The sequence below is a fragment of the Lynx canadensis genome, chromosome E1 (assembly GCF_007474595.2).
Source record: "Lynx canadensis isolate LIC74 chromosome E1, mLynCan4.pri.v2, whole genome shotgun sequence".
NCBI classification, from domain to species: domain Eukaryota; kingdom Metazoa; phylum Chordata; class Mammalia; order Carnivora; family Felidae; genus Lynx; species Lynx canadensis.
The window spans coordinates 19,120,788-19,147,507 of NC_044316.2; the positions used below are offsets into that span (position 1 = coordinate 19,120,788).

At 56.6% G+C, this 26,720-nt stretch overlaps 1 protein-coding gene across 3 annotated transcripts in view; it reads left to right on the plus strand.

The window, feature by feature from the left end:
* Positions 1-26,372, plus strand: part of RAB11FIP4 (RAB11 family interacting protein 4) — a 117,355-nt gene extending 90,983 nt beyond the window's left edge. For all 3 annotated transcript variants that reach the window (XM_030294884.1, XM_030294885.1, XM_030294886.1), the window contains 12 exons: positions 14,880-15,109; positions 17,163-17,357; positions 17,898-18,032; positions 18,383-18,418; positions 19,610-19,709; positions 19,977-20,080; positions 21,248-21,388; positions 22,805-22,886; positions 23,368-23,505; positions 23,589-23,747; positions 24,786-24,929; positions 26,099-26,372. In XM_030294884.1, the coding sequence (XP_030150744.1) occupies positions 14,880-15,109; positions 17,163-17,357; positions 17,898-18,032; positions 18,383-18,418; positions 19,610-19,709; positions 19,977-20,080; positions 21,248-21,388; positions 22,805-22,886; positions 23,368-23,505; positions 23,589-23,747; positions 24,786-24,929; positions 26,099-26,215 (1,581 nt within the window). In that variant the 3' untranslated portion in view covers positions 26,216-26,372. The remainder of the gene's footprint in view (positions 1-14,879; positions 15,110-17,162; positions 17,358-17,897; positions 18,033-18,382; positions 18,419-19,609; positions 19,710-19,976; positions 20,081-21,247; positions 21,389-22,804; positions 22,887-23,367; positions 23,506-23,588; positions 23,748-24,785; positions 24,930-26,098) is intronic.
* Positions 26,373-26,720: the final 348 nt, after the last annotated feature.

A 26,720-nucleotide genomic window follows, 5' to 3' on the forward strand; every position in this document is an offset into this window, starting at 1 on the left:
ATTTATCTGGGCTTCTTGACTCCGTTTATAATCCTCGAACATCGCCTTTTCCTTCCTTCCCTCCTCCTCCCACTGTGCCCGAGTTTTCATTTTCACGTGTGTTTCCCTTTAGCAATTTTCTTCCCCATCTCTCCCCTCTCCCTTCCTGTAAAATCTTCCCACATGTAGCCTCTTTGAAGCTCCCTGCGTAGGGAAAGGGGAGGGGGCTCTGCCTCATGGCCAGGGTGGCATGGGCCCTAGGAACCTCAGCTGACAGGGGTCCGGGGCCTAGTGGGCTGTGGGGGCGGCAGCTCAAGCCCACATTCTTTAGCCTTGCTGACCCCTGGGCCCGTGGCCTGCAAGGTTCAACCTGTTGTCTATACCCTTCTTGCTGCATCCAGGTCAGACCTTGTCCACATCCCAGCCCTACCGGCTCTGTGACCTTTTGCAGGTTACCCAACTTCTCTGAGCCCGAGTGTTCTCCTCTCTATGGTGGCTGATGCACAAAAACACCTGGCACGTGCTAGGTGCTTAAGGGAGGTGTTCTTTCCTGGTCCCCCTCGACTGTTTAAGACCACCTTCTGTCTCCTTGGGGTGCCCGCCCTGAGACAGACGGAGGAGCTCGGGGCCGGGAACTGCAGGGGTGGAGGCGCAGGGGCCCCGGGTGAGCAGGGTGTGTCGGGCAGCGTGGCTGGCCTCGGGGAAGGAGTGGGGCCGGCGGTCAGGACCTTCGCGCCTTCAGGGGGTGAGGTCGATGCGGTGGGCCGCTCGCTGAGAGAGCAGCGGGCCGAGTTTGAGGCATTGGCTGAGGCCACGTGGGGACACCCAGCCGGAAGTGGGCGGCCCTGAGCAGGGCCTCGGCGAGGGATGCTGGCCGGACGGAGACTCCCCAGGAAGGCGGCGCTTTCAAGCCGTGTTCTCATCGGAGGTCCCTCTGCCGCTCTCCCTCCTGAGATCCCGATGGAAGCCAGCGGCCGACTCCCTCAGTATCGTGTATGGTGTCAGATGAGGTCGTATGTGGCCCTGACACGAGGGTGGGCGTCTGTCCTTGGCACGCGGCGAGCGGTGTGAGAATTACCCAGCCCCACGAGAAACCGGGCCGGGGTCTGGGCGCAGCCTTTCCTACAGAGAGCCGCAGCAGCTGGCGTGGTGGCCCCTTTGGGACGCAGCCTCCTGCCCAGGGAACAAGGCTACCACACGGCTCCTGGCTGGGGACAGGGGGAATCTGTGAGTTCTTGTGCCAAGGCTGGGGTGGAAAGATTTCCTCGCTGGGTAGGGTACAGTCGCCTCGCCCCGTGTCCCGGGGAGAGAGTCATGGGGACAGAGAAGGGGCCCGAGGTTCATGCCCAGCGATGCCTGGAGGGCCCCAGGAGTTCAGCTCTGGGCTGGGAGGGGAAGGATGGGCCTCCCGGGTGCAGTGACTTTCTGACGGGGGCTTCTTTAGGGAGAGGCCTTTGTGGCATGGGGAGAAACTGTGTTTCAGGCACGAGGAGCAGCACGTGTCAAAGCGCGTGGGTGGTGATAACGTTGGACAGGAGCTTGGGGGACAAGGGAGGGGAGGCTGAGACCAGCCGGACGGGACTGACTACGTGTGCCTGTCTGAGCCAGGGCCTGGTCTTGTGGCCATTGGGGAGCTCATGGGCGCTTTGACAGGGCCAAAGTTCATGGACCGTCGGTGGCCTTGTACTCGCCCTGGGGACCTCTTGCCCTCTGCGCCCCAGGCTATGGCTTGTGGCTGGACCAGAGCCCTTACCTGTTCCTACTGCGGGAGAGCCCGGGAAGGGACCTGAGCCGGCTCCACCTGCCTGGCCCGTGGCGCCCCCAAGCTGCGCTCTGGTGCCTGTGTGAGATGGCAGCCCTGGGACCTCCGGCCTGGGGAGCTGGACCTGGCAGAGGCAGAGGACAGGGAGCATCTGACTGGGGCCTGCTGGGAGCACTGCTGGGGTTCTGGCGTGATGGGAGGTGCCCAAAGGTCATAAAAATAGAGGCTCTGGCAGGGGGCTGGCGGGGGGGGGGTGGTGTGGGGTGCGGAAGAGTTGCCTCGCCCATGGCCTGCCTGATCCCAGTCTGTCTGCCCCGGAAGCTCTGGCCATTAGCTGTGGGTAAATGCTGGCACTCTGCTTGGCCTTGCAAATCTGAGGCTTTTTTTTTTTTAATATAATATTTATTTTGAGAGAGAGAAAGAGAGAGAGAGAGAGAGAGAGACAGAGCTTAAGCAGGGGAGGGGCAGAGAGAAAGGGAGACACAGAATCCGAAGCAGGCTCCAGGCTCTGAACTGTCAGCACAGAGCCCGACGCGGGGCTCGAACCCACAAACTGAGATCATGACCTGAGCTGAAGTCAGATACTTAACAGACTGAGCCACCCAGACACCCTGCAAACCTGAAGCTTTCTGTGCAAAGAAGGGGATGAGGTAGGGACCTGCCCAACTCTGGCCTGTTGGTCAGCTCTGTTCAGATGTGCTCTCCTTGGAGCAGAAAGATCATAGCCTCTCCCTGGGAAGTTCACGTCCCCTCGTTTGAGGGCGCCCCATGAAGGAATATGGCTCGGTCCACCTGGTGGACTGTGAGAGGCAGGAGAGCTGACCTGGGCCACTGCTGGCCCATCCCAAGCCCCTCTTTACGCTCTTATCGTGATGGTAAAACATGGAGCCCCCAAAGCGAGCCCCCACAAACTCTTGACTGTGTGAGTCATTAAGCCCTCACTTCAAACAGCCACATCTTTAAAAGCTATAATTTGTAGCCCAAAATAGCTGCCTGTTCAAAGAGCCAGGAGAACCCTTGATGTGCGCCCCTTTCAACTTGCAGCCTGTTAATTCGCCTTTGACATTTGGGTTGCTCGACACCTGGCTGTGGCTTCCTGAGCAGTAGGGCCCGTGGCTGGGTGGGAGCTGACGCTTCCCGGGGGGGGGCTTGGGAAGTCTTTTCTGAGAATTCAGATGGGGTGATTGATGTCCGGGGGTTCCTGTTTCGGGTTCATGTGGCTCTATCCTGCGTGACAACAGGGCTGGAGAGAAAAATGGCAGCCTAACTTTGGGGGAAGGTCAGTTCAACTCTCTGGACCCCGGGTCCTTACCTGTAAGGAGGAGACCGTGTTTACTTGCAGAGATTTTGGGGGAAGAAAACGAGACCACCTCAGTATAGCACACAGTAGATGCCGCCTGGTAGGTGCTCCTGTGTGGCCCCTTCCTTTCCTTTCTCCCACCTGGCCACATGACGTGGACCTGTCTTGTGGATTCGGGTAGGTGCGTGTGGGGGGACTCTGCTCACAGGAAGCCCCTCCCTTGACCTGCAGCTTCTCCATCAGCTGACGTGCCTGGAATTCTTGGGGCTGGCTGCCGGATTTGGTTTCCAGATGTGGAAGCAATTAAGTTTTGTTTTCCTAATCCCCAACAGTTTGCCTCTGAAGCCCACGTTCTCGCTTGAAAATCAAGACTGTCAGCTCTGTTTGGGGGCGGAGGTAGACCAGGTGGCCCCTGAATCCTTTTTGTTCAGGAGGTACGTTCACTGGGCACTCAGATCTGGGACCCAGGGCTCTGTTAGGACAGTCACATCCCATCAAGGGCCTGGTCCCTCTGGGAGCAGTTCACCCTGGGGCCACCTCCCCTGTGGTTTTTGCTTGGAGATGGGTCACTTAGCCAGATTCAGCCGCAGTGTCCGCCTGGCCCCTCGGTCGCCATCCCTGACCCTGGACGGCCAGCCTCAAAGCGGGAGGGGAGCTCCAGTCCTGACCATGCCTGAGGGAGGCTGGTGTCGGAGCCAAGGTGCCCACGTGTCCCAGGAGTGGTAGGGGCCCCCCTTCCCAAACCGACCACAGTTGAGGGGAAGAAGTCTGCTCTGAGTTTCAGGTAACCAGAAATACTGTCTGGCATGGAGAAACTTGTAATACCTTGCTCAGTTAGTGGGTGCTCCTGGCCACAGAGGTGGCCTGCCCCAGGATCAGACACTGGCACGCGCCCGTGGTTCCAGGGCTAACTGCTGATCTCTTCCCTTGTTAACCATTCACTTTTTTTTTTTTTTAATTTTTTTTTTCAACGTTTATTTATTTTTGGGACAGAGAGAGACAGAGCATGAACGGGGGAGGGGCAGAGAGAGAGGGAGACACAGAATCGGAAACAGGCTCCAGGCTCCGAGCCATCAGCCCAGAGCCTGACGCGGGGCTCGAACTCACGGACCGCGAGATCGTGACCTGAGCTGAAGTCGGACGCTTAACCGACTGCGCCACCCAGGCGCCCCAACCATTCACTTTTTTAGGTAAAATAACTTTTACATTTGTACTATAACCACACTAAATACAGTTCTGAGTAAACAAAAATTGCCTTAGCAATTTCAAATGTCTCTGGCTGGATTGCACATACGCTTTCCTTTAAAATTGAAATATTACCATTCAGAGAACACAAGAAACAAATAATTTACTTAGACTGTTTTATACATATATACATATGTATGTATGTATACACACACACACACACACGCTTATGATGTTTACAAAACATCATCCTGATAATTCTAGATCCACCAAACTTCGGCGTCAGCAAAATCTAGTCTCTTTAGAAATGGCTTCTCTCTCACCATCATTTTGAGATACTGCTAACATTTCTTTTGAGCAGAGACCCCAAGTCTCTTGTTGAGGTTCTAGAGGCCCAGTAGCTCTCTGTAGAGGTTGAGCTGAATTGACCGAGAAGGACTTTGCCATTATTATCAGGGTGGGAAGGGGGCTGACAAACCCAGGTGGAGCTGGGGGGTTTCCGTGCAGGCTTCCGAGCGGGGAAGGAAGGGGCGTTCGTCTGCCAGGGCCGCCAGAACAACAAAGTGCCATAGACTGGCTGGCGTAGACAGCTGAAATTAATTTTCTCACAGTTCTGGAGGCTAGTGTTCAAGTTCGAGACCAAGGTGTCAGCAGGCCTGGTTTCTTCTGAGGCCTCTCTCCTTGGCTTGCAGGTGACTGTCTTCTCCCTGTGTCTTCACGTGGTCCCCGTGGGCATGGGTGTCCGTGTGTCCTAATGTCTTCCTCCTCCTCCTCCTCCTCAGGACACTGTTCAGATTGAATTAGGACCCTCCCTTATGACCTCATTTTAATATAATTACCTTTTTAATTTTTTTTAATGTTTATTTTTGAGAGAGAGCAAGAGAGAGACAGAGCATGAGTGGGGGAGGAGCAGAGAGAGAGGGAGACACAGAATCCAAAGCAGGCTCCAGGCTCTGAGCTGTCGTCACGGAGCCCGATGCGGGGCTCGAACCCACGAACCAAGAGATCGTGACCTGAGCTGAAGTCGGATGCTTAACCGACTGAGCCACCCAGGTGCCCCATAATTACGTTTTTAAAGATCCTCTGTCCAAATGCAGTCACACTCTAAGGTACTGGGGTTGGGACTACACCATGTGAATTTGGGGGGTGATGGGACACAGTTCAGCCCATAACAGAAAGGTTCTCTGGAACCGTCCTGCAGGGGGAGGAGGGAGAAGAGTGTGAGCAGAGCCTGGCATGCCGGGAGAGAGCCCTGCACGGAGGGGATGGGTGGCAGCTCTGCCTGTGGGCAAAGGCCCACTGTTGCCGATGGGCCTGTCGGGGTGGCTCTTGGCCAAGTGCCGTATTCAGAAAAGGTTCCAGTGTTCTGACTCCTGGTTTACGTTCTAGAGCCTGAGCCACCGTTGCCTCCTGATCTGATCATTTGGAACCCAGACTGTTCCTCTTCCAGTTCTTATTCTCGTGGGGTTTTGACCCTTGAGGTTCTGTCGGTTCACCGGGCTCCCTATTGCTGCTGCCTCTGCCTCTAGGATACAGCATTCTTTATGGCTTCACTTTTTCATCTTCCTTTTAAATAGCTAACTTTGTCAGAGATTTTACACTTTTCCTTAACCAGTTCAGCAAGTCTGGGGCAACTGTCTTTCGTGTTTTATGTACGTTTCTTTCTGCCGACCTCCTGAAAAAAATAAGACCTGTGAGAACTGATCTTATCTTTGGAGGGTGGGGCCTCCAAACCTGCATAACTCCCCAAGGTCTTGCCTGAAGCAGCCTTCTGCAGGGGTCCCCAGCACCCCCTCTCAGCCCCCGAGGTTCCAGAGCCCACCTTACGGCCCCTCCAAAGGCCGTGACTCCATCGGCCACGCAAGAGGACCTCCACGGTGCCCCAGTCAGCCCCTGCAAGCAGGACGGAGCATCATGGAGCAGGACGGGAAGGAAGACCGTCCCAGTGAGGATTTGCACGCCCCAGTTACTCACCAGTGCTGCCACCACATTTGCTTTATCCCTGTGTGTAACTTCCCCGCCCCCCCAAACCACTTGAAAGGAAATTAGGCAACGCGTTATCAAAACGCAGGGGTATTTCTCCTCAGCAAGCATAATTAGCAAGCATGATTCCTGAATATCACCCAATATGCAGTCCCTACCCTAGCTTCCATTTTGACCCCAGTAGGTCCTTTGTAGCTAGGTGGGTGTTTGCTTGTTTGAACTGGGATCTAATCAAGGCTAGCATTTAGTTTTTCTGTCTCTTGATAAATCTAAAACAGTGGTCCTCACGGGATGGTCCTGGGACCAGCAGCATCACCCGAGAACATGTTAGAAATGTACTTTTTACAAAAACCTGTTTCAGTCTATGGAAATGCAGACCCAGGCCTACTGAATGAGAAACTGATTCAGCCCGAGTTAGCAATTCATCACCACCATAACCCACCCCCCCCCACACACACACACGTACACACAATTCTGATGTACATTAAAGCCTAAGTACCACTGATCTCAGAAAATCCCTGTTCTCTTCTTTAGGACATTCTCTTTTTGAGACGATCAGGCCAGCTAGCTGTCTTGTAGAAGTTGCCACATCCTGTCTGCCTGCTGTTTTTCTCTGTAGTGCTGTGTAACTTGTTCCTCTATCCTACATCTTCCTGTTTAGTAAAGGTTAGATCTTTAGGCCCGATTAGAATGGAGTGTTTTGTTAAGACTACGTGAGCGGTGAGGCTGCGTCCTTCCTCTTGTATCACATCAGGAGGCCAGCGTCTGAGTGTTCCCAATTAGTGATGCGAGGTTTGATCCCTGCGTTAAAGTGACAATAGCCTACTTTCTCCATGATAGAGATGATGGGGAGGGGAGCGGTGTTTGGTAGTAATCTGGTGGGTGACTCTTCGGTGCTGTGCAAGCATCCCATTCCTCATCAACCTTCGACCTAGTGGTTTTTTTCCTGCAGTTGTTGGGTACAGTGTGCTGTTTGCGTCAGGTCTAGTTGGTGTGGTTCAGATCTTCTGTCTCCCTTCTCGTTCTTTTGTTTGCCTCCTCCATCAGTTACCAAGAGAGATGAATTAAAATCTCCAGCTTTATTCATTTATTTATTTATTTAAAAGTAAGCTCTACACCCAACGTGGGGCTGGAACTCACGACCCCGAGATCAAGAGTTGCACGTTCCAGGGACGGAACCACCCAGACGCCCCTTCCTTCTTTTACTTTTGGCCTGCGTTCTGATGTTTAAATTTGTGTCTTGTAAATGGCACATAGCTGTTGTTTTTATCGAGTCTGACAGTATTTGTCTTTTAATAGTATGCTTTATCCCATTTTCATTTAATGCATCGCTATGGTTAACAGCTTTGGTCTTTCTTTTCCTCCTTTTTTTCCTTCCTTTCAGATGACTTAAGCTTTCTTTTTTTTTTTTTTTTGTATGTTTATTTATTTTTGAGAGACAGAGGGCAAGTGGGGGAGGGACAGAGAGAGAGAGAGAGAGGGAGACAGAGGATCCAAAGCAGGCTGCACGCTGACAGCAGAGAGCCCGAAGTGGGGCTTGAGCTCGTGAACCCCTGTGAGATCATGACCTGAGCCAAAGTCGGATGCTCAGTTGACTGAGCCACCCAGATGCCCCCAGCATTTTTTTTATAACATTTTTTTCTCCATTAGATTTTGTAGTAATACGTTTTTATTCTTTAACCGCTAACATTTGACGTGCTCCAACATGTTATTGGGTTGGAAGTGGCAGGGTGGGGAAAGAGGGCTTGGAGTGTCTCTGGTGGAGTGCATCACCTCACTGTGAGGAGCCTTTCCAGCAGGGTCCCCAGTCTGGCCCAAAGCCTCAACAGGCCTGAAAACCAGATCTCGTTGGCCCTTCCCTCACCGCTGGGACTCAAGTGCCACCCATGCCCACAGATTGTCCCTACGTGGACACGCAGAGCCAGAACGCCAGCTGCTTCATTTATAGTGAGAAGCGCGCTCTGGCAGTGAACTTGGGCAGTCCTTCTCTCCCCGTGCTCGGCAGGCTCCTGGATGTTCGCTATGATCAGAAGGGTGGTGGGTGAGCTTGGACACGGGGAGCTGGTTAGAAGGTCTGAATGGACGTTGAATGATCTCAAGCTCTGGTGCCAGCTAAGTTGGACCCCACCGCCCTTGGGACAGGCTGGTCATGCGGGCCAGGAGACCAAACACCCTGGCCGGTGCCTGGATGGACACCTCCTTCCTGGCCCCTTCCTGGGGCAACACCAGATCCCTTAATGCTCAGTCCCTCTGCTTGGCCACCCTGCAGGAAATTTGCTTACCCCTGGTCTTAATCTAGCTGCCAGGGGGCTATCAGACCTCCTTGCTTCTGAATTTTTCTGGGAGCTACCTCATGCCCTCTCTTTCTCTTGCACTCCTGTGACACTACCTTAGCAGTAGCGTTGGTTGTGGGGAGAAGGTGTGAGATTGGGAAGAGAGACAGCTCAAGGGTTACAATTAAAAACATCAAAAAGAGGGGCGCCTGGGTGGCTCAGTCGGTTAAGCGTCCGACTTCGGCTCAGGTCACGATCTCACGATCTGTGAGTTCGAGCCCCGCGTCGGGCTCTGTGCTGACAGCTCAGGGCCTGGAGCCTGCTTCCAATTCTGTGTCTCCCTCTCTTTCTCTCTCTGCCCCTCCCCACTCGTGTGTGCACGCGCTCGCTCTCTCTCTCTCTCAAAAATAAGTAAAACATTTTTTTAAAAAATGGAAAAGAGGGCCACATGGGCTTCCATGCCCCTTCCGCTGTTTTGGCGTGTGCAGTAGAGAACTCCCTATCTGACTGCCTTTGCTTCATGCAAATGGCATGTGAGTTCTTGAGAAACATGGGCATGACTTTCTCTTTCTCTTCTCAGTACCAGCCTGAGGTTCCACAGCCAGTGGGGGGTCAGATCCGGGACTGAACCAAGTCTGCCTGAGAGCCCCAGTCTCTCTATCCGTAAAGCTGGGTGACTTAGACCCTCCCTCGAGGGGCTGATGTGAGAATCAGACCCTCTTAGCATTTCCCACTTGAGACAGATGAGCTCCCGAGGAAGCCCCAGTTGTCACTCTTGTCCCCTTCTTGGATCTGCAGGTCCGTGTTAGGTTAAAGTAGTTTTTGGAAGGTCTACGCTGAGATCTGCCCCTGAAGGCTCCTGTGCCAGGAGTGGCCAGCCCAGTTGAGAGCTGGTCTGGAGCTGCTGGTGGTAGGAGGGTTCCGGAGGTGGATCCAGGGGCCCCTGGCCGGGAGGAGAGAGCCTGAAAGCTGCCTTGGCTGCCACCACTACAGAGGGATGGTTCCTGGCCACTCTCTGATCTGGCCCCTGGGAATGGGGACATGGCGGTCTGTCCTGTCTTCTTGGCTTTGGCCTCCCCCACCTGTGTGGGCAGCTTGGGCTACAGAGCTTTTATCTGACAGTATGCAGTCAGTCCCCAGGGCTGGCCAAGAAGGGCGATAAATGAACTCTAATAGCCTGGTGGCCTGGTGCCCCCATGCCTGCCCTTGACCTTGTCGGGGATGAGCTGGGGCCTCGTATCTGAGCCGTTATTTCTGTTCAGAAGTTGAGGCTTAGGCACCAGCCTTGCTGCGTGGATACTCCCCTCCCCCTTTATTCCCACCCTTGCCCCTTGACTGGCATCTGAGTAACCCTTTGTTGAGCCAGAATCTTATCAGCCGCTGATGAGCACCGGCCTCCCTCCGGCAGAGCCGGGCCTGGCTTCAGTGCGGGCGTTGGCAGCCACAGGCAGGAGGTGGGCACAGCCTGGATTGCTTACTAATCTCTGCTGCTGCCATGCCTGATGGGTGGCTGAGCCGCAGTGGGGGGTAGGGGATCCCAGTCCAGGTAAGCCCACCCCTTCCCTCTGGACCTGGGGGCATCGGCATCTACAAGTTGGCTTCTTAATCTTCTGCCTGTGGGGCCCAGCGAGAGCTCGAGCAGGCCTGTCACTTCCCGGGCCGTGGGCTGGCTGGGATTATGAGGAGGGATTTCATCCCCTGCCCAGCCCCGCTGCACGAGGCTTGGTTTGTGTCCACCCCCCGCCCAGTGCCTTCCTGCAGTGGGGTTCCACGTGTGCCCGCTGGTGCCTGGCTGCGAGGGAAGCTGGGAGGTGCCCGCTCAAGCTATTTTTACCCAGCCCTGTCCCCACGGAGCTGTTCTTTGGCTCTAAGTTACTGCCTGGCGAGCAGAGCCACTGCCGGGGCTGGGGGTGGATGTGCCCCAGCCTCCCGGACTCCCTCGCCTGCGCAGTGTCTCATCCTAACGCGTGTTAAAGCATGTAATTAATGTGCAGAGAGACCTTCCAAGAGCATACACAGAAGATGGCCCTGGGGGTGGGAGGGAGGGCGCAGAAAGAAAGAGGCACCTGCAGCTCAGGCTTCCAGAAGCTGAACCCAGCCTGCCTCCGCTCAGTGTGCCCCTGGGGGTCAAAGCGATTGGCTCCCGGGGCTGCACGGGCCAACAGGGGCACCCCTGCTTGTCTCCTCTCAACCAGAATAGCTCAGATTTGTTGACCGTCTTCCGTGTGTGCTGAGCACACGTCCTAACTCATTTCCTGACCATCGTGAACTCCGTCAGTAGACGAGGAAACCGAGGCACCGAGAAGTAAACCTAAGGTTGCAGAGCTTAGTGGTGGAGCCGAGATTTGAACCCAGTCGGTGCACCTCCAGAGCTCGTTCCCAGAGCCACTCTGCCCGCTCTCTTCTTTGCCACGAACCCGGCACCCGTGAGGTACGAGGCATCGTTCTGCGTTCTCTATGGCGATCCTGCCGGGCAGACATTTCTACCCGTCCGTAGATGAGGCTCAGAAGTCAAACAACTTCTCCAGGGTCACACGGCCAGCCAGTGGCCAAGTCGGATGGGCACCCACGCCTCGAGGTCGCCATGGGTGGGCTCTCCCCAGCTCACCGTTCTGCAGGGCAGTTCGTTTCCACAAATACTTGCTAATCGCCTGCCATGTGCTCGCTGCGGTGCTGCCTGTTGGGGGTTCAGGTGCTCTCATCGTCATGGTTACTACCATAGGGTCCCTTCTTACAGGGATTGTGGAGTGGGGCCTCTCGGGCCCGTGCCCTCCGTGCACTAGCTGCCAGGAGAATGGAGTAGTGATGTGTGTGGCTTGGAGGGAGCATCCCCTGAGGGCCGGGTGGGGGACGGGCAGGACCAAACGACGTCATCGTGTCCAGGCCCTGCCGCGCCGCCTTCTGGAAGTGTGGACGGTGGGCACCGGAGGCCCCTCTGAGGCGGGGATGCCCTCTCCCGCCGTCGGTCCTTTTCACCAGCTGTTGAATTCGGCCTGGGCCGACTTCCTACAGAGGAAGGGGTGACTTTAGGGCCTGCTGCTGTCACTGGAGAGGGGCCCCACAGGCAGGCTGGGTGCCTCCCGGCTCCCACTTCCAGCCAGGGGCCAGCTGCATCCAGTCCCAGCTAGAGACGGGGTGGGGATGCGGAGGGGGACACTGGTGATACCGACCTGCCCTGCCAAAGCAGCTGCCTAGGGCGTGTTTTCCCAGCCTCCGGCCTCTCCGATCTCTCCAGAAACCCCTGGTTTTGGGTAAATCCCCAGACCCAGCTTCTTGAGGAGGGCATACTGCCTAGTCTCCAAGCCAGTGAGGGGTTACACCTTCTAGCACCTGCTCCCGCTTTGCCTCTCTTCCTGAGGTGTTCGGGATCAGAGCAGGTTGTCCCCACTTCCAGGGGCACCCCTCCCAGGCCCGGTGCTATACCTAGCCCTTCCCCAGAGGGCCCAGAGGAATGGGAGCAGGGTCAGGATGTTCCCAGGGGAGTAGCAGGGGTGACACGGCCCCTTTTGTCCGGGACAGATGCCAAACCAGTACTGTCCCAGACCAACCAGGGTATAGCTTTTCTGAGAGCTTGTCTTTATGTTACTTGAATTTAGAAGGAAGCTACTAGAAATGGTTTTGAGGTTCTAGAAATCGTAACTTGCCTTGGGCAAACAGTGAAAAGGTGTCAGCGTGGGGAGGCAGCTGATTTTACAAGGCTGGCATGTTGAGAGAGCGCGTGTAGCGAGGGGTGGCTGAGGGCCCTGACGTGGCATGTCAGGAGCCTGGCTTCGGGTCACAGCGGGGCCTCCTGCAGCGGGGAAGCTCCGGGGCAGCCCCCTCGCTCGCTGAGCCTCACCTTCCCCGTGCGTCAGGCTAAGCCTGTAAATCCTCGATCCCTGCCCTCTGCACCTCCTGGAGCTCTCCCGGGGCTGTCGTCCGAGCCGGACGGGGGTATGTGTGGGAGACAGACCAGATCCTTCGACAAGTGCAGAAGGCCAGACAGATGTGGACTCTGCTCGATCAGAGGGTAAAACTATGCCTGAGGAAGTGGTGGCCTTATTGGGAGGGAGTGACCTCTGTGGGGGCCTCCAAGCCGCCTCCTGCCCCACCTGTGGCTGAGACAGGCCCCTCTTTTCTCTTGGCCCAGCTGTCAGGAGGGGGATGTTGCTCTGGGACATCAGGTGGGAGGAGGCCGTGGTCCGCACTTCCGTGTGGTGAGTTGGGTGCCTCTGGGCAGAGTGCCTGGCAGAAACTGGGCCTCCGTATCTCCGTGTCCAAGGGGACAAACATGAGTTAGCCAGAGGCCAAGCCGGACGCCTGAGGAGCATGGCTCCCGGTCTCTACTAGGTGCCCTGCCTGTCTCAAGCCTCTGCTCGGTGGGCAGCAGCCTCCTCAGGACCCCTGCTGACGGGGCTATGAGGACAGCATGGGCACTGGCGGCTCCCGGTCCAGTCCTGCCCTGCCCCTCTCTCCGGCGGGGCCCCGGGTGAGTCACCTCACGTATAAGAGGGGAAAGGAGACCCAACTCCTAGGGCTGTGAGGACCGGAAGTGGCCGAGGACTCCTGTAAGCCACAAGGCAGGCGTTCCCAGCGAGTGCCAACCCTCCCCTGCCCTTGTGGCTGGGAAGGCAGAAAGCTCGCAGGTGAGGGAACAGAGCACGGCCCTCGTCGGTGAGCCGTCTCCCTCCTGCCTGGCGTCTCTCCCAGTTTCCACGCGCTGAGCCGAGGAGTCTCCTGCTGTGGGTCGGAAGTGGGCAGCACGTGGGGGCTGCAGCAGGTGGAATGCCTGGGCTTCATAATTACTGATCTGTCCCTACGTGAGACTGAAACTCCAGGAGCGTGGGTTGCATGACCGATAGATGGAACCGAGCGTGTGGTGGTCAGAGGTAGGTGGGGCGACCTCCGCCTCCTGGCCTAGAAGACTCCTGGCAGGTGACTCTCTGAGCCTCCATGTCCTCGTTGGTAAAGTGGGGCTAAGAATCGCTATCCTGAAGAGCTGTCCTAAGCCCAGATAAGATTACGTATTCACCGTCCGCTCTGCCTTCGGAACTTGGTGGCTGCTCGGGAAACGTTGGCTTCCCTGTGTTTCTGCTGGGATGCAGCCTCGGGCTTGCGGACGGAGAGCTTGCTTCGGGTGCAGGATCCGACGCGGTCGGGAGCCCTGTGGGATTGGGTTGGTGACATTCAGGTGGAAAGGGCCGTGTGAACACGAGGGTAGTTTTAATGACGCAGCCCCTCGGCCTCCACAGCCAGGGGGGCCTGGCTGCCTGGTGCCGGCTTTATTAGTGCAGCCGGTGCTCCGCCCGAGTCCTGGGACAGGCGGGAGCCAGGCTCATTAACTGCCATCTATTCTTGGGCCAGGGTGTCTACAGCAGCCGGTGACGGCACACTTCTCAGTGGGCACAGCCAAGCCTGGCGCTGACCACCTTCCTTGGATGTCCCCAATCCTGTCTTGTCTGAGGTGCCTGGGGGCTTTTCACAGCCTCTGTTACTGTTCCCCTGGCTGCAGTCCCGGGGCCGCAGGGAGCACCTTCAACGCGGGCCACGCGGAAGATCCTTGGGAGCAGCTTGACCTCTCGGACAGGAGCAGGTGGAAGCAGTGCCCCCTCAGAGGCGGCAGCCCCGAGGGTGGTTTGCGGAGCGCTGCCTCTCAGAACGGAGCCAGAGCTCATAACCTAGAAGGTGATTTTGGCAAAAGTTCAGGCGGGTCTTTATCTCGTGCTGGCGTGGTGCTGGGCGGTGTGCTAGGCACCAGGGACCCACCCCTGCTCGGAACTGAAGGGCTCTGTGTCCTTGCTCCTCAGCACGGCCGCGGCAGGGCCAAGGCACGCTGTCCTTCCCCGGCTGGTGCCACGTTGAGGTCCTACCCCGTGACACAGTGATCCTGTAGGATTCCACGGTCATTCTCAGTTTACCGAGAGAAGCGAGGTTCACGGAGGTGGTCTGATGTGCCCAGAGTCCTGGAGGGCAGGTTCCGTGGTGCGCGGATATCCCTCTACCCCGCTGCATCAAACTCCGCTAGGTCGGGGTCGTCGTTCTTGGTAGCCGTTCATTGTGGCTGTGCCCTTAACTCAGTCACGAAGCCATCTGGCTCCTTGTGCAGGCTGTGATGGGGACCCCGACGAGCAAGCTGTCCAGGTGTCCTGAGCAACGTAGCCAGCCCAGCTGTGGCTCTTCTCCATGGATGGCTGTCCCCGGTGGTGCTGGCTCCTCACTGGGCTCTCATGAGGCAGCTGCTGTGAGAGGCCCAAGATGAATCACCTGCCGGCTATTCTTATTCTCAAGGTCCTGAGGTCTAGACCTGCCTGTGTCCCAGTCCCTGCCATCCCTGGCCCTGCCGACATCCTCGCGGTCTGATGAGGCACACTGAGCCCGGGGAGCCAGCCTCACTCACTTTGTCCTCTGTCTTTCCCAGGGCAGCGAGGTGCCAGGCCCTACCTTTGCTGATGGCGAGCTCCTCCCCAGGGACCCCAGCTTCTTTCCCGAGGACGAGGAGGAGGCTATGACGCTGGCCCCACCCGAGGGCCCCCCGGAGTCAGACATGGACAGCCCCATGGAGAGCATGCAGAGCCTGGAGGGGTCGGTTGGGAGTCCTGCCGAGGAGAAGGACGGAGGGCTCGGGGGCCTGTTCCTGCCGGAGGACAAGTGAGTTAAAACTGTCTGGAGCGCCACATACAGGAAGGTGGTGGTCATGGCCAACCCAGAGATTTGGAGAGGGAGGAGAGGGGTTCTAGTATCAGTTGAACCATATGAAATTGTCAATTCTTAATCATTTTTGACCTTCAAAAAAAAAAAAGCAATTTCCTATACATTTTCGCAGGGCAGAGCTTCTCAGGCTCCAGTGGCTCTGGGAGTCAGGCTGTTCTCGGTGGGGTCTTTGGAGTAGTTCATCCATTTTGCTTCCTGGGAGCAGTGTGACAGCCGTACTGTGACCAGCCACCAAGGACAGCTGGTCAGGGACCACAGACCCGTTGTCCTTTTGGCTGACCATTTGCCACTTGATCATACACATTGTTCTTTGGGACCAGTCGCCAGGAGGTGGCCGGCAGGGGACGCTGAGGGTTTTAATAAAATGTATAGGAGAAAGAGCTGGAATGTGATGAATCCCATCCCAAGGTGCTGAGGAGCCTGAGGGCAGATGAGTGAGTTCAACAACAGGGTGGTGGTACCAGCAGACTTGCTTGTTAGTGCCCTGTCGTCAACACTGTGATTCTCAGATAGAGACCAGGACTGCTCAAGGGCACTGTGGGAGAATTACGGCCTTACCCACTTCCCTGCTTCTTGTCCCCAGTTAAAGTTGCCCAGTTTTGAGCTCAGAGGCTCAGTACGTCAGAGAAACCCTCATTTCTGAGTAGCAATATGTAGACCTGACCTCACAACCACTGACGGGAAGACCTGTTTCGGCAGGTGACAAGCAGTGCTCGGTTCTCAGGTTGTGGACAGGGCTCAGCCAGCCCTGGACACTGTCACAGGCCACACCGTGGGTCACCCATGAGAGGCCTAGGGTCTCCGACCCATGTTCTCTGCAGTGAGTCCCTTCTATAAACTGGGAGAAGCGCCTCATCTAGTAGCTCATTGTTACTTATTTTAAAACTTCCAGGGGCACCTGGGTGGCTCAGTCAGTTCAGCGGCCGACTTCGGCTCAGGTCACGATCTCGCGGTCCGTGAGTTCAAGCCCCGCGTCAGGCTCTGGGCTGATGGCTCAGAGCCTGGAGCCTGCTTCCAATTCTGTGTCTCCCTCTCTCTCTGACCCTCCCCTGTTCATGCTCTGTCTCTCTCTGTCTCAAAAATAAATAAACGTTAAAAATTTAAAAAAAAAAACAAAACTTCCATTTCTTACTAGAATGCAAGCCAATTAAACAGAGCTTGGAAAAGGTAGGAAAGGAAGAATGGCGGGGGGCGGGGGTAGTAACTCACTTACAGTCCCACCACCCAAACCCAAGTTCTGTTACCATGTAAATACTTTTATGTCCTACTTTTCCTTATTTTGTATCAACCTTTCCTTTCTGTATTTAAATTTTATATCCGACTTTATATTAGTTTTTCCCATATTATTGCTAGTATTTTTTGCAGACCTTTCAACAATTAGATAACCCATAATTTGATATTTACTAATATATATTATAATTTTACAACTGTAACTTAATCATTTAATTAGCTAATATTAGCAATATAGAACATATAATTTTATATTATACATCTACTATAACTTAAAAAAAATTGTTTTTAACACTTGTTTATTTTTTGAGAGACAGAGACAGAGCATGAACGGGGAAGGAGCAGAGAGAGAGGGAGACACAGAATCTGAAGCAGGCTCTCAGGGCTCAAATTCCCAAACCGTGAGATCGTGACCCGAGCCAAAGTGGGACGCTTAACCGACTAAGCCACCCAGGAGGCCCCATATACTATGACTTACTATAACTTATTCTAATTTGAGTAGGGAAACCATTCAGTTGTAAGCAATGTTTTGTTGTTGTAGAGAAGCATCGGTTTGCGCATCTCTTGTGCAGAAACTGTTTCTGTGGTGAGACATTTCCCTTAGGATGAGGTCCCCAAAGTGCACTTGCCAGGTCAGAAAGCACATACTCGGGCTTCTGATCTCTGTGGCACCAGTTGACCTCCAGGAAGGCTGGTTGGTTTCCCTGGCACAGGCTGTGGACGGGGCTGTGTTAACAGACAGCCCTTCTGTAACACCCAGGTCCCTGGGCCACGCCCCATCCATGACCACGTCGGACCTCTCCACACACTCCACCACCTCGCTTATCAGCAACGAGGAGCAGTTTGAAGACTATGGAGAGGGGGACGACGTGGACTGTGCCCCCAGCAGCCCCTGCCCCGATGACGAGACCAGGACCAACGTTTACTCGGACCTGGGATCTTCAGTGTCTTCCAGGTGGCCCTGTGGTCTGGAATGGCAATTTGGGGCCCGGGAAAAGCGGCCGGACCAACCAAACCTCATCCCAGGGCGGGTCAGAGTCCTAAGCTCCCTGGGATCTGCTCCTGGAGCTTGGGGGTGCCGCCTTTGCACCCTGATTGGAGGTTCTAGAATTCCTCCCGCCTTCTTCTGGCTTGGGGAAGAAACAGAATTAGCCCACCTGGGAGGCTGCAGACTCAGGGGTGTGTGCTGTCTTGCTTCCTAGAACCTCGGTGTCGAAGGGTCCTTCTAGGTGACCTACTGTGATACCTTCCCCCACAACTAGTCATTACTCACTCTGACGTTAGCTCTCCATCGCCTTGTCTGTGAAATGGGTACTGTTCATTGGCCTTTCCTCTGAGAGTATCGAGGGAGGGAGGATCTGTTGCTGTCTTTCCACTCCCTCTGCCCCTAAGCGCACACACAAAAGGTTCCCTGGCATTGGGGAACCCAGTCAAGTAAGGATGGGGTAGGGCACCAGATTGGACAGCAGAGGTTGATTTCTGTCTCCTGAATCAGTGCGGGGCAGACACCCAGGAAAATGCGGCACGCCTACAACAGCGAATTGCTGGATGTTTACTGCTCTCAGTGCTGTAAGAAGATCAACCTGCTGAATGACCTGGAAGCCCGACTGAAAAACCTGAAGGCCAACAGGTGAGGCCCCCGGGACCCAGCAGAGGGATGGGCGGCCAGGGCTGGGGGTAGGGGGTGGGTCCAGAGGGGGAAGCGGCAGGCAAGGCAGCCCCACTCTCTCTTGGCAAGTGAGGGCCCTGTCAGGGTGGGATTGATCTTAGGGGGCTTGCATTTTTCTGCAAGAGGAAACTCAGGGTGCTTCTGCTGAGGACCGAGCTGATTAGTGAATTCCCTGCAGCGGGCGGGACAAAGCCCTGTAGTGCACCTACTGGTATCTTGCAGCCAAGGCAGAGTAAGGAGTGGACTAGAGCCCCCTCTGTTCAATGACTGTTCTCTCTCTCCCTCTCCCTACTGCACCCCCACCCCTGCAGCCCTAACCGGAAGATCTCTAGCACGGCCTTTGGACGGTAAGACCCCCCACCTTGGGAGGAGGGGTGGAATACTGTCTCCCTTTCCATGCGGGCAGCCCAGACCCAGCCAGTGCCCAGTGCCCTGCGCGTGCCCGATGCACAGAGGGAAACAGAGACCCCCAGGAGTGCAGGCAGAGCAACCAGACCTCTACTTCTGACAGGGAGGGCCGCCCTTGCCCCTTGTGGCAGTGGAGCAGTCGGCCTCTCCAAACCCTTAGCTGTTTCCGCTCCAGGCAGGTGCACCAGGGAGGCCCCGAGAGACCCGACGCGTCTCACGGCTGTTAGTGCCCTGCCCCGCACCCTGGAGCCGGCAGCTGTGCCAGCAGATCCTGGGGATCCCGCTGACCGAGACTGGGCACAAGTGTGCCCCATTGGAGCTGGTCTCTTTGCTCCGGGTTAAATCCTCCCAGCTAACTTCCTGGGACTTCCAGGCTCCCGCTCTGGATCTCGGGATCCAGGTTCTCGTGCACGCTGGCCCGGGTCCACTCCCAGGGCCGTGGGAGCTGCCAGCAAGCGCCCAGACTCTGGCTCGAGAGCAGGAGTGGGACGGGACAGGCCCTGGGTAGAGACCTGGCTGCTGCCCGGCAGGAAGCGGGAAGGGGGAGCCTCACCGTGGTAGCTGGGTTTGCCTCCGGCAAGTCTTTACCCATTTGCAGACCCACCCAATCCCCTGCCCTGCACAGTCTGGGTGGGTCTCCTTCCTGTTCCCAGGGTCCCAGAGATGCATCGGGAGCCGGTTTGGTGGAGGAATTGAGTCTTGCTGGGTGGCCTCAGGAGGCCAGGACCCTCTGCCAGGACCTGCAGTGGAGCCAGTCTACCTGCAGTGGCTGGTTTTGCAGCTGGAGGGAGGTGGTCGGGGGCTCATGTGCCCACTCTGGTCACTGGGTAGTTACTGGCTCGAACACCGCATGAAAAGGGTGCTGAGGCAGCAGGCCAGAGCCGTGATGGATTGCCAGGGACTCTGGAGGGGTGTAGCGGCCCATCCGCTGGCCTCTGAGCTGGGTGACCTCTTGAGTTCAGAGGTCAGGCAACTCTTCTCCCCTGACTGGGTGAGGACAGCCTCCTTGGAGGGGTCCCTGGCCTTCTCCCCAAGATACTGGGTGCTCTCAGCCCATAGCCCAGTGTGGACCCCAGGCCCTGGAGGGACAGCCTCTGCAGCTACCTCCCCCCTCCCCCCGTCCCCCGCAGGCAGCTCATGCACAGCAGCAACTTTAGTAGCAGTGACGGTAGCACTGAGGACCTGTTCCGAGACAGCATTGACTCCTGTGACAACGACATCACGGAGAAGGTGGGTCCTGAGTGGGTGGAGGACAGGCTTAATGTGTGCGTGCTCCCCGGGGGTCGTGGGGAGCCCCCCAGCAGCTATCTGGGGACTCGGGAGACAGAGACCCTGTCCTTGCCCAGGAGTTGGGGGTAGGTGGCCCCGATAATGCGGACACGTACGCTTGGGGACCCTCACGCTCACCAAACATGGCTTCTGTCCCACGGTGTCTAGCTTCTCAGTCCTGTGGACTCCAAGGTTTCCTCCACCCCCACCTCTGCCTCCCTCTTGCAGGTGAGCTTCCTGGAAAAAAAAGTGACAGAACTGGAGAATGACAGCCTGACCAATGGGGACCTGAAGAGCAAGCTGAAGCAGGAGAACACACAGCTTGTGCACAGGTCGGGGGCTGGGGGGCTGGGGGGCTGGGGCCCCGGCCGTGACTCGGGAACGGGCTTGGGGAGGGCCCTGAGAAAAGCTGGGGGAGGTGAACTGCACATCTTGTCCTTCCTCTCCAAGAGGCTGTGATGTGTCAGCCCCTTGCTACATGGCTGTGCCCATGCAGGACGCACAGGAAGACTGGTCTCTGGGGACTCAGAAGCAGGTCGGAGCTTGACCTTGACCCCCATGTCTGCAGCCCCAGGGTGGGTGTAAGGCAGGAGTTGGGATCCACTCCCGTATTTCTCTGTCCTACACTGATGAGAGTCTGACACCCCCCCGCCCCCCACCCCGTTTCTGGGGACAAGCTCCGCAGAGAGAGACGCTGGTGTGAGTCGGGCTCGCACGTGCTGCTAGCGGAAGGGTCCGGGCATCGCTGCCCCTCCTCCCGATGGGGGCCCGCTGACCCTGACTGCAGTGAGGTAGTGCATGTAGCATATAGTTGTCCTCACGGGGTGGCATGAGATTTGGTAAACTGATCCCTGCCCAGGGTCTGGCCCTCAACCTTGTAGGGCCCAAAGATGGGTTCTGGAACACCCCAGAAGGGTAGCCTCCTGGAGGGACTGTTCCCAGTGAAATGTGCCCAGACTGATAGGCCAGCTAGGCTGCCAGTGGTGGGGTTAGAGCGTGCCTGGTGGGACCTGGCCCCTTCCTGGGTCTTGAATGCTCGGGGCCCCTATCCAAGGACATGCGTGGTTTTGGAGTCAAGGTGCCCAGTAGCTGAATTACTGGTCAGAGGGGTAGGGACCAGGGAGGAGGAGAGCGGGAAGAGAAGCCAAGGCCCAAGGGCTGCTTCACGCAGCCGTGCCGAGGCCTGCCATCTCTCCCCGCACCTGGCTGGGAATGCCGCCTTCTCTGTGCAGCCTCGCTCCCCTCTGGGCCGACCGCCAGGCGCCCCCCTCCCCACCCTCGCCCCATGGCGTGCGTCTCCTTACGTGCTGTGGCATCCGCATTCATCTGTCAGGGAAGCTGCTGACCCACAGGTCTGGCAAACACATCACCACTTCCCGCAGCAGGGCTACGACGGAGCCAGGGTCTCGGGGCCTCCCGTAGCCAGGGGCGGGGACGGGGTGGGAAGACACCACGAGAGCTGGCCCTGGACTGGGGCGCGCGCCCCTCTGTCTCCTCAGGGTGCACGAGCTGGAGGAGATGGTGAAAGATCAGGAGACCATGGCCGAGCAGGCCCTGGAGGAGGAGGCGCGGCGGCACCGCGAGGCCTACGGCAAGCTGGAGAGAGAGAAGAGCACGGAGATCGAGCTGCTCAACACCAGGTGGGCGCCTGCTGGGGACGGGGCCGCCTCGGAGGCGCCCTCCACTCCCGGTCCAGGCCCGTGGGACAGGCACCGTCCCCGTGGTATGGATCGGAAGACAGCCTGAAGAAAAGCCCCCTGTTGTAACAGTTCTCCTCTTGATACCTGAACACCTGGACATGCTTGCTGGGAAGTATATAAAAGAACCTTCTGGTAGCATTATTTCTACTAGGTACAACTGGAGACAGCTCACAAGTCTGTCAACAAGAGGATAGGTTAAAAAACTGTGGTCTTGCCCCTATTCCTGGGTTGGGTCTAATGTCCGGGCTAGGAGCTCCCCCTGCTGTCAGAGTCTCCTTGACCTTGAACACCTGGGTGCACCGACCCTGGGCCCCTGGGGCCAACGTAAATGGAAAAGCAGGGCCCGGTTTCTTTTGGGCTTCTGGGCCGCAGGTATAGCTGCTGGAACCTGAGGCCGGTAGGGAGAGGAGTATTGACCTGGGAATCTGGGTTGCTTACCCTTTAGCTCCATGACTTTGGACATCCTGTGTCATTTTCTGGGCCTCAGTTTCCCCATCTGTCAGTCCTCCCTCCCAGCCCCACAGAATGTCCGTGAAGGCAGGTGGGTTGCTGCACATCAGAACAGTACACACAGGTGAAGACTGTGGTGTCCCAGGGCTGCCCTCCCTAATGACCCAGGCCAGGGAGGCCACTGGGAAGCTACCTAGGCCCCTGGCAGAGAGAGCAGTGGAGCCATCACTCTAGGAAGGAAGTAACAAGTGTGAAGGAGAGGGAATGTTCGGCAGGAATCGGTGGCAGAAATGACCCTGTGCTGTTCCGGTGCCACTGACAGCCCAACTCACCTGCCCTCTTCTCAGGTCATTTAAAACGACCTGGGTACCTGGGCTGTGTCTCCTCATGGGATCCTGTTAGGACAGCCCCCTCTGGACACTAACACAGAGGACAATGACCTGTGGATATCACAGGCAGCTGCGGGCAGGGCCGAGCGAAGAGCCTGGGAGAGACGCTGGGGGGAGAAAGAAAAGCAAACGCTGTCATTGCTTTCCAAGCGGGAGGGACCTGCCACCACCAGCCACAGGAGGACCTTCTCTTTGTTTGGCAGAAAAACGTCCTCCGTGTTGTTTCAGGCTGTAAGGACGCATGTGAAAAAGAATCCTATGTTCTTATTCACAAATGAGTGTTTCCTTTTATCACAAACAGAAGGATGGTAATTCAGTGTCCTTCCCAGTTTGCCTTGGATGACAGGAAGCTCGAAGCTGTATTACCCATCTGGAACAACTAGTCATATTCTCTCTCTCTCTCTCTCTTGCTTTCTGGTATCTTCCCTCTTCCAGGAAGCAGAGAATCGCTGTAGACTGTCCATCCGTTGTAAGATAACCTCCGTTTCTGACATACTTGTCTCTCTCCTTTTCCCAGGGTGCAGCAATTAGAGGAGGAAAACACTGAGCTCAGAACAACAGTGACCCGGCTCAAGTCACAAACAGAGAAGCTGGATGAGGTGAGCAGCAGGCCTAGGAGTGTCCCTCAGATTCCGATCTTGAGCTGAAGCCACAGAGGTGGTGTTGGCCACAAAGGCCTCTAGTTGCTAGTTTGCCCTAACAACAACAAAAACAAAATAAAATATGAACAGTAATTTGTCTTCCTATGTTTCTGATTTTCCAAACTTTTTTTACAGCGAATATAATTTTTTATATAATGGGGGGAAGTAATAATAAAAAAGAGAGAAGGAGGTTAGCTTTTGTTTGGCCGCACCTTTGATTCAGGTTTCATCTGGCACCATCGAAGGGCTTCAGAGGCCTGTGTTTCTAGAATCCTAAGGGACCCGGCTGTTTCTTTAAGCCGTGACTCGAGGGTTGTGTTCAGGGGGGCTGGTCGGACTGCCCGCCTGTCCAGGTGGCTGACCCGGAGCCCCCCGACGTCCCTGGGGTGTAGCAAGCCTCTCTGGGCACCGTCCTCCCTGACCCAGTCCCCCGATCCAGGAGCGGCAGCGCATGTGTGACCGGCTGGAGGACACCAGCCTGCGGCTCAAAGATGAGACGGACCTGTACAAGCGCGTGACGGACAAGCTGCGGCAGAACCGCCTTGAGTTCCAAAAGGAACGGGAGGCGACGCAGGAGGTGGGTCCCAGGCTGGAGGGCACCGGGCACCGGGGCTCCCTCCCGTGGCCGCGCTCCCGCCAACCAGCCCCTCCCCCACGCAGCTCATCGAGGACTTGCGGAAGGAGCTAGAACACCTGCAGATGTACAAGCTGGACTGTGAGCGGCCAGGCCGGGGACGCAGCTCGTCCTCTGGCCTGGGCGAGTTCAACGCCAGGGCCCGCGAGGTGGAGCTGGAGCATGAGGTCAAGCGGCTCAAGCAGGTGGGCCCCGCTGGACGGGTCTCCCGCATGGGGCCCCAAGCTGCAGCGGCACCTTCCCACACCCCTTCCTGTCTGCTCCTCTCAACGTCCCTGCCCGGTGGGGCTGCCCGTCCCCACCCCACAGCTCAGGCAAGGCAGCTCACCTCTAGGCCACACTTGATGCGGATCCCGGGGTCTCTCCTTGGAGTCCACACAAAGAAGCAGACCCCACTCTGCTGTCCTTGCCGATGGAGTGGAGGAGGAGACTATCCAGCCATGGATGAGGGTCTGCTGTGTTGGGTCCTCCCAGAAGCAGACCCGGATCCCAAGGTTCCATTTCAAATGGTTCCCGGGAGCACTCCCATAATGGGGGAGTTGGGGGAAGTGGGATCAGGAGGGGCAGGGACCAAGGGAGGGTGTGATGGTGAGTGAAGCCCCCTGTTCAGCCCAGCCCGACATTAGGGGGTGGGAAACTGCTCTAGAAAGTCTACTCCTGCTGGCTTCACCAGCATCCCACAGCGATCCGAAAACCCCAGCCCTTTCTCATGCATGAGGGCACCAAGTCCCAGGTGTGCGGTTAGTTAGGAGACTTTAGGCAAAAGCTAGCACGTGGTACTGGCACGTGGGGTCTGGGCAGGGCCCTGTGAGGCCACCTGTACTCAGGAAGAGTTCCCACAGAGCAGGATTCCTGAACCTCGCTACAGGAGGAGACTGGATCCAGCCTTGCAGCCCGGAGACCCCAAAGTATCAGGAGCTCCTCTTCTGGCTCACTCACCCCAGGGAGGAAAGCGTGGCCAGGAGCCCTGCCCTTATCTGGAAACTTCGTTCCCCTGAGTGGGCCCATAACTCTTCCTCAGGACCCCATGACCTCCCAGGACCCAGCCCTTCCCCCGAAGCCTGGCAGAGGCCACATCACCTATGGGTGTCTTTGAGCTGGCCTGACACACACCTGAGAGGAGGGTCCCGGTGGCAGTCAGGAGACCGTGAATGCAAAGAAATGGGTTCTGCTGGGTTCTGGATGCTTCTGGCAGCTGACGTTGCCTTTGTCCCACTCCACAGGAGAATCATAAGCTGCGGGACCAGAATGACGACTTGAATGGACAGATCTTGAGCCTCAGCCTCTATGAAGCAAAGAACCTCTTTGCCACCCAGACCAAAGCCCAGTCTCTGGCCGCAGAAATAGACACGGCCTCTCGCGATGAGGTAATGTGCCCTCTCATTCTTGCTTGGGAGCCTCGGCCGCTCCTCTGCAAGTCCTGTCCCGCACCCGTGTGCTGTGATGAGAAGTCCCAGGCTACCCCGAGCAGGGGAAGCAGACCAGGGCCCGTGAGGGTCCCCGTCTGCAGCCACCTGAGTGACCGTGCAGAGCGGTGAGGGAGTTAGAGCAGTTCTGACTTCCTGCATGTGCTGGGGAGGAAGCTCTGGGAACAGAGTGGAGTTTGAGTCTTTGCTCTACCAGAAACATGCCAAAATGGCCGGCTGATCAACATGTCTCTGTCAGCCCGTAGTGCAGGAGAAGCTAGAACCCCTCTGCCTCAAGCCAAGAGGGGAAAGACACTAGCGTTTCTTGAGCACCTGAGTGTAGTGTGTCTTCACCTTCTGACAACTCAAAGGCTTCCTGGACATTTCCATGTTACAGATTGGGAGGCTAGGACACAAGATCACCCAACTTGTGGAGGGAGAAGGACCCAGGTCTCCAGAACCAAAGTCCGTTCTGCCCCATCACCCCACACCAGGGTGTGCTTCTAAAAGATCAGGCCTCCAAAATACCCTGGTTACATTTGAACATGAATCATAAGACAGTCACTGAACCCTTTATCCTGTGCTTAGGACACAGAGCTAAGTGCTGACCCCTAGCCTCGGGGGACTCCCAGCTGAGCTGGTTACCAGCCTCCAGTCTGGGGGCAGAGGTGGCATTTCAGAGACCTAAAGGACACATCGGGAATGGACCTGCACAGGGGCAATGGCAGGGTCGGGGTGGTGAGGGGACCGTTTCAGGTAGAGGAAACAGCTAGAAGCCTTACAAGTCTTAGGGCCCTGGGACTCTGGATGTCATTCATGATTGCAAATGGCTTTAGCCAGTGTTTTCAGCCTGTACCGAGCGGTTGCTCATACTTGGGTCCCTCCACAGACCAGTTGGATCAGAATCCCTGGGGGCGGGGCCTCGGCGTCAGCATATCTCACACACCTTACTGTGAGCTGTCACTGCTCTCGCTGGTTTCTGGCACCCAAGTGCTGAGGTTGGTCTGGGGGCCTGCCTTGCCCAGGTGTCCCGAGCCCCTCTGTGCCGGGCCCTGGCTCATCACAAGTTGGGGATCCGGGTTCCACCTGCCCAGGCCCGGCCTCTGACCTGCCTCTCCCGTTCCCCCCAGCTCATGGAAGCCCTGAAGGAGCAGGAGGAGATCAACTTCCGGCTGAGGCAGTACATGGACAAGATTATCCTTGCCATCCTGGACCACAACCCCTCCATCCTTGAGATCAAACACTGAGACGAGGGCTGGCTGCAGAGCGGCCTCAGGACCCTCCCAGCCCTGGACCCTGGGACCAAGGCGCAGATCCCACTTGAGGATGCGGCCCAAGCCAGGCCACACACACACACACACACACACACACACACACACACACTGTAAACATCTCTGGCCACCATGTCCTGTGTACTGATGTGTATGTGGGGAAGCCGCTCACACAGCAAGGGGTGAGCATGGGGCTGTGAGTGTCATCTGCACAGTTAACTGCCCGTGCACTTTGCAGTCCCCTTGCAAGAGCGGATGGTCCTGGAGGGTGGGAGGGGCAAGGTCTGCTATCAGGAGTTACTGTAATAACAAGAACTGGAAGACTGTGTTTCAGGTACTGGATGAAAATGATTCTACCTCTGGGGATAAGGATTTAAAGATGCTCTAGTGAGACAGGCTCTTTTCACCCCACCTCTGTTCCCTCTGGGAGTGGGAGCAAAATTATGGTCTTTCCCAGGGGTTCGAATGCCTAACGGCCACA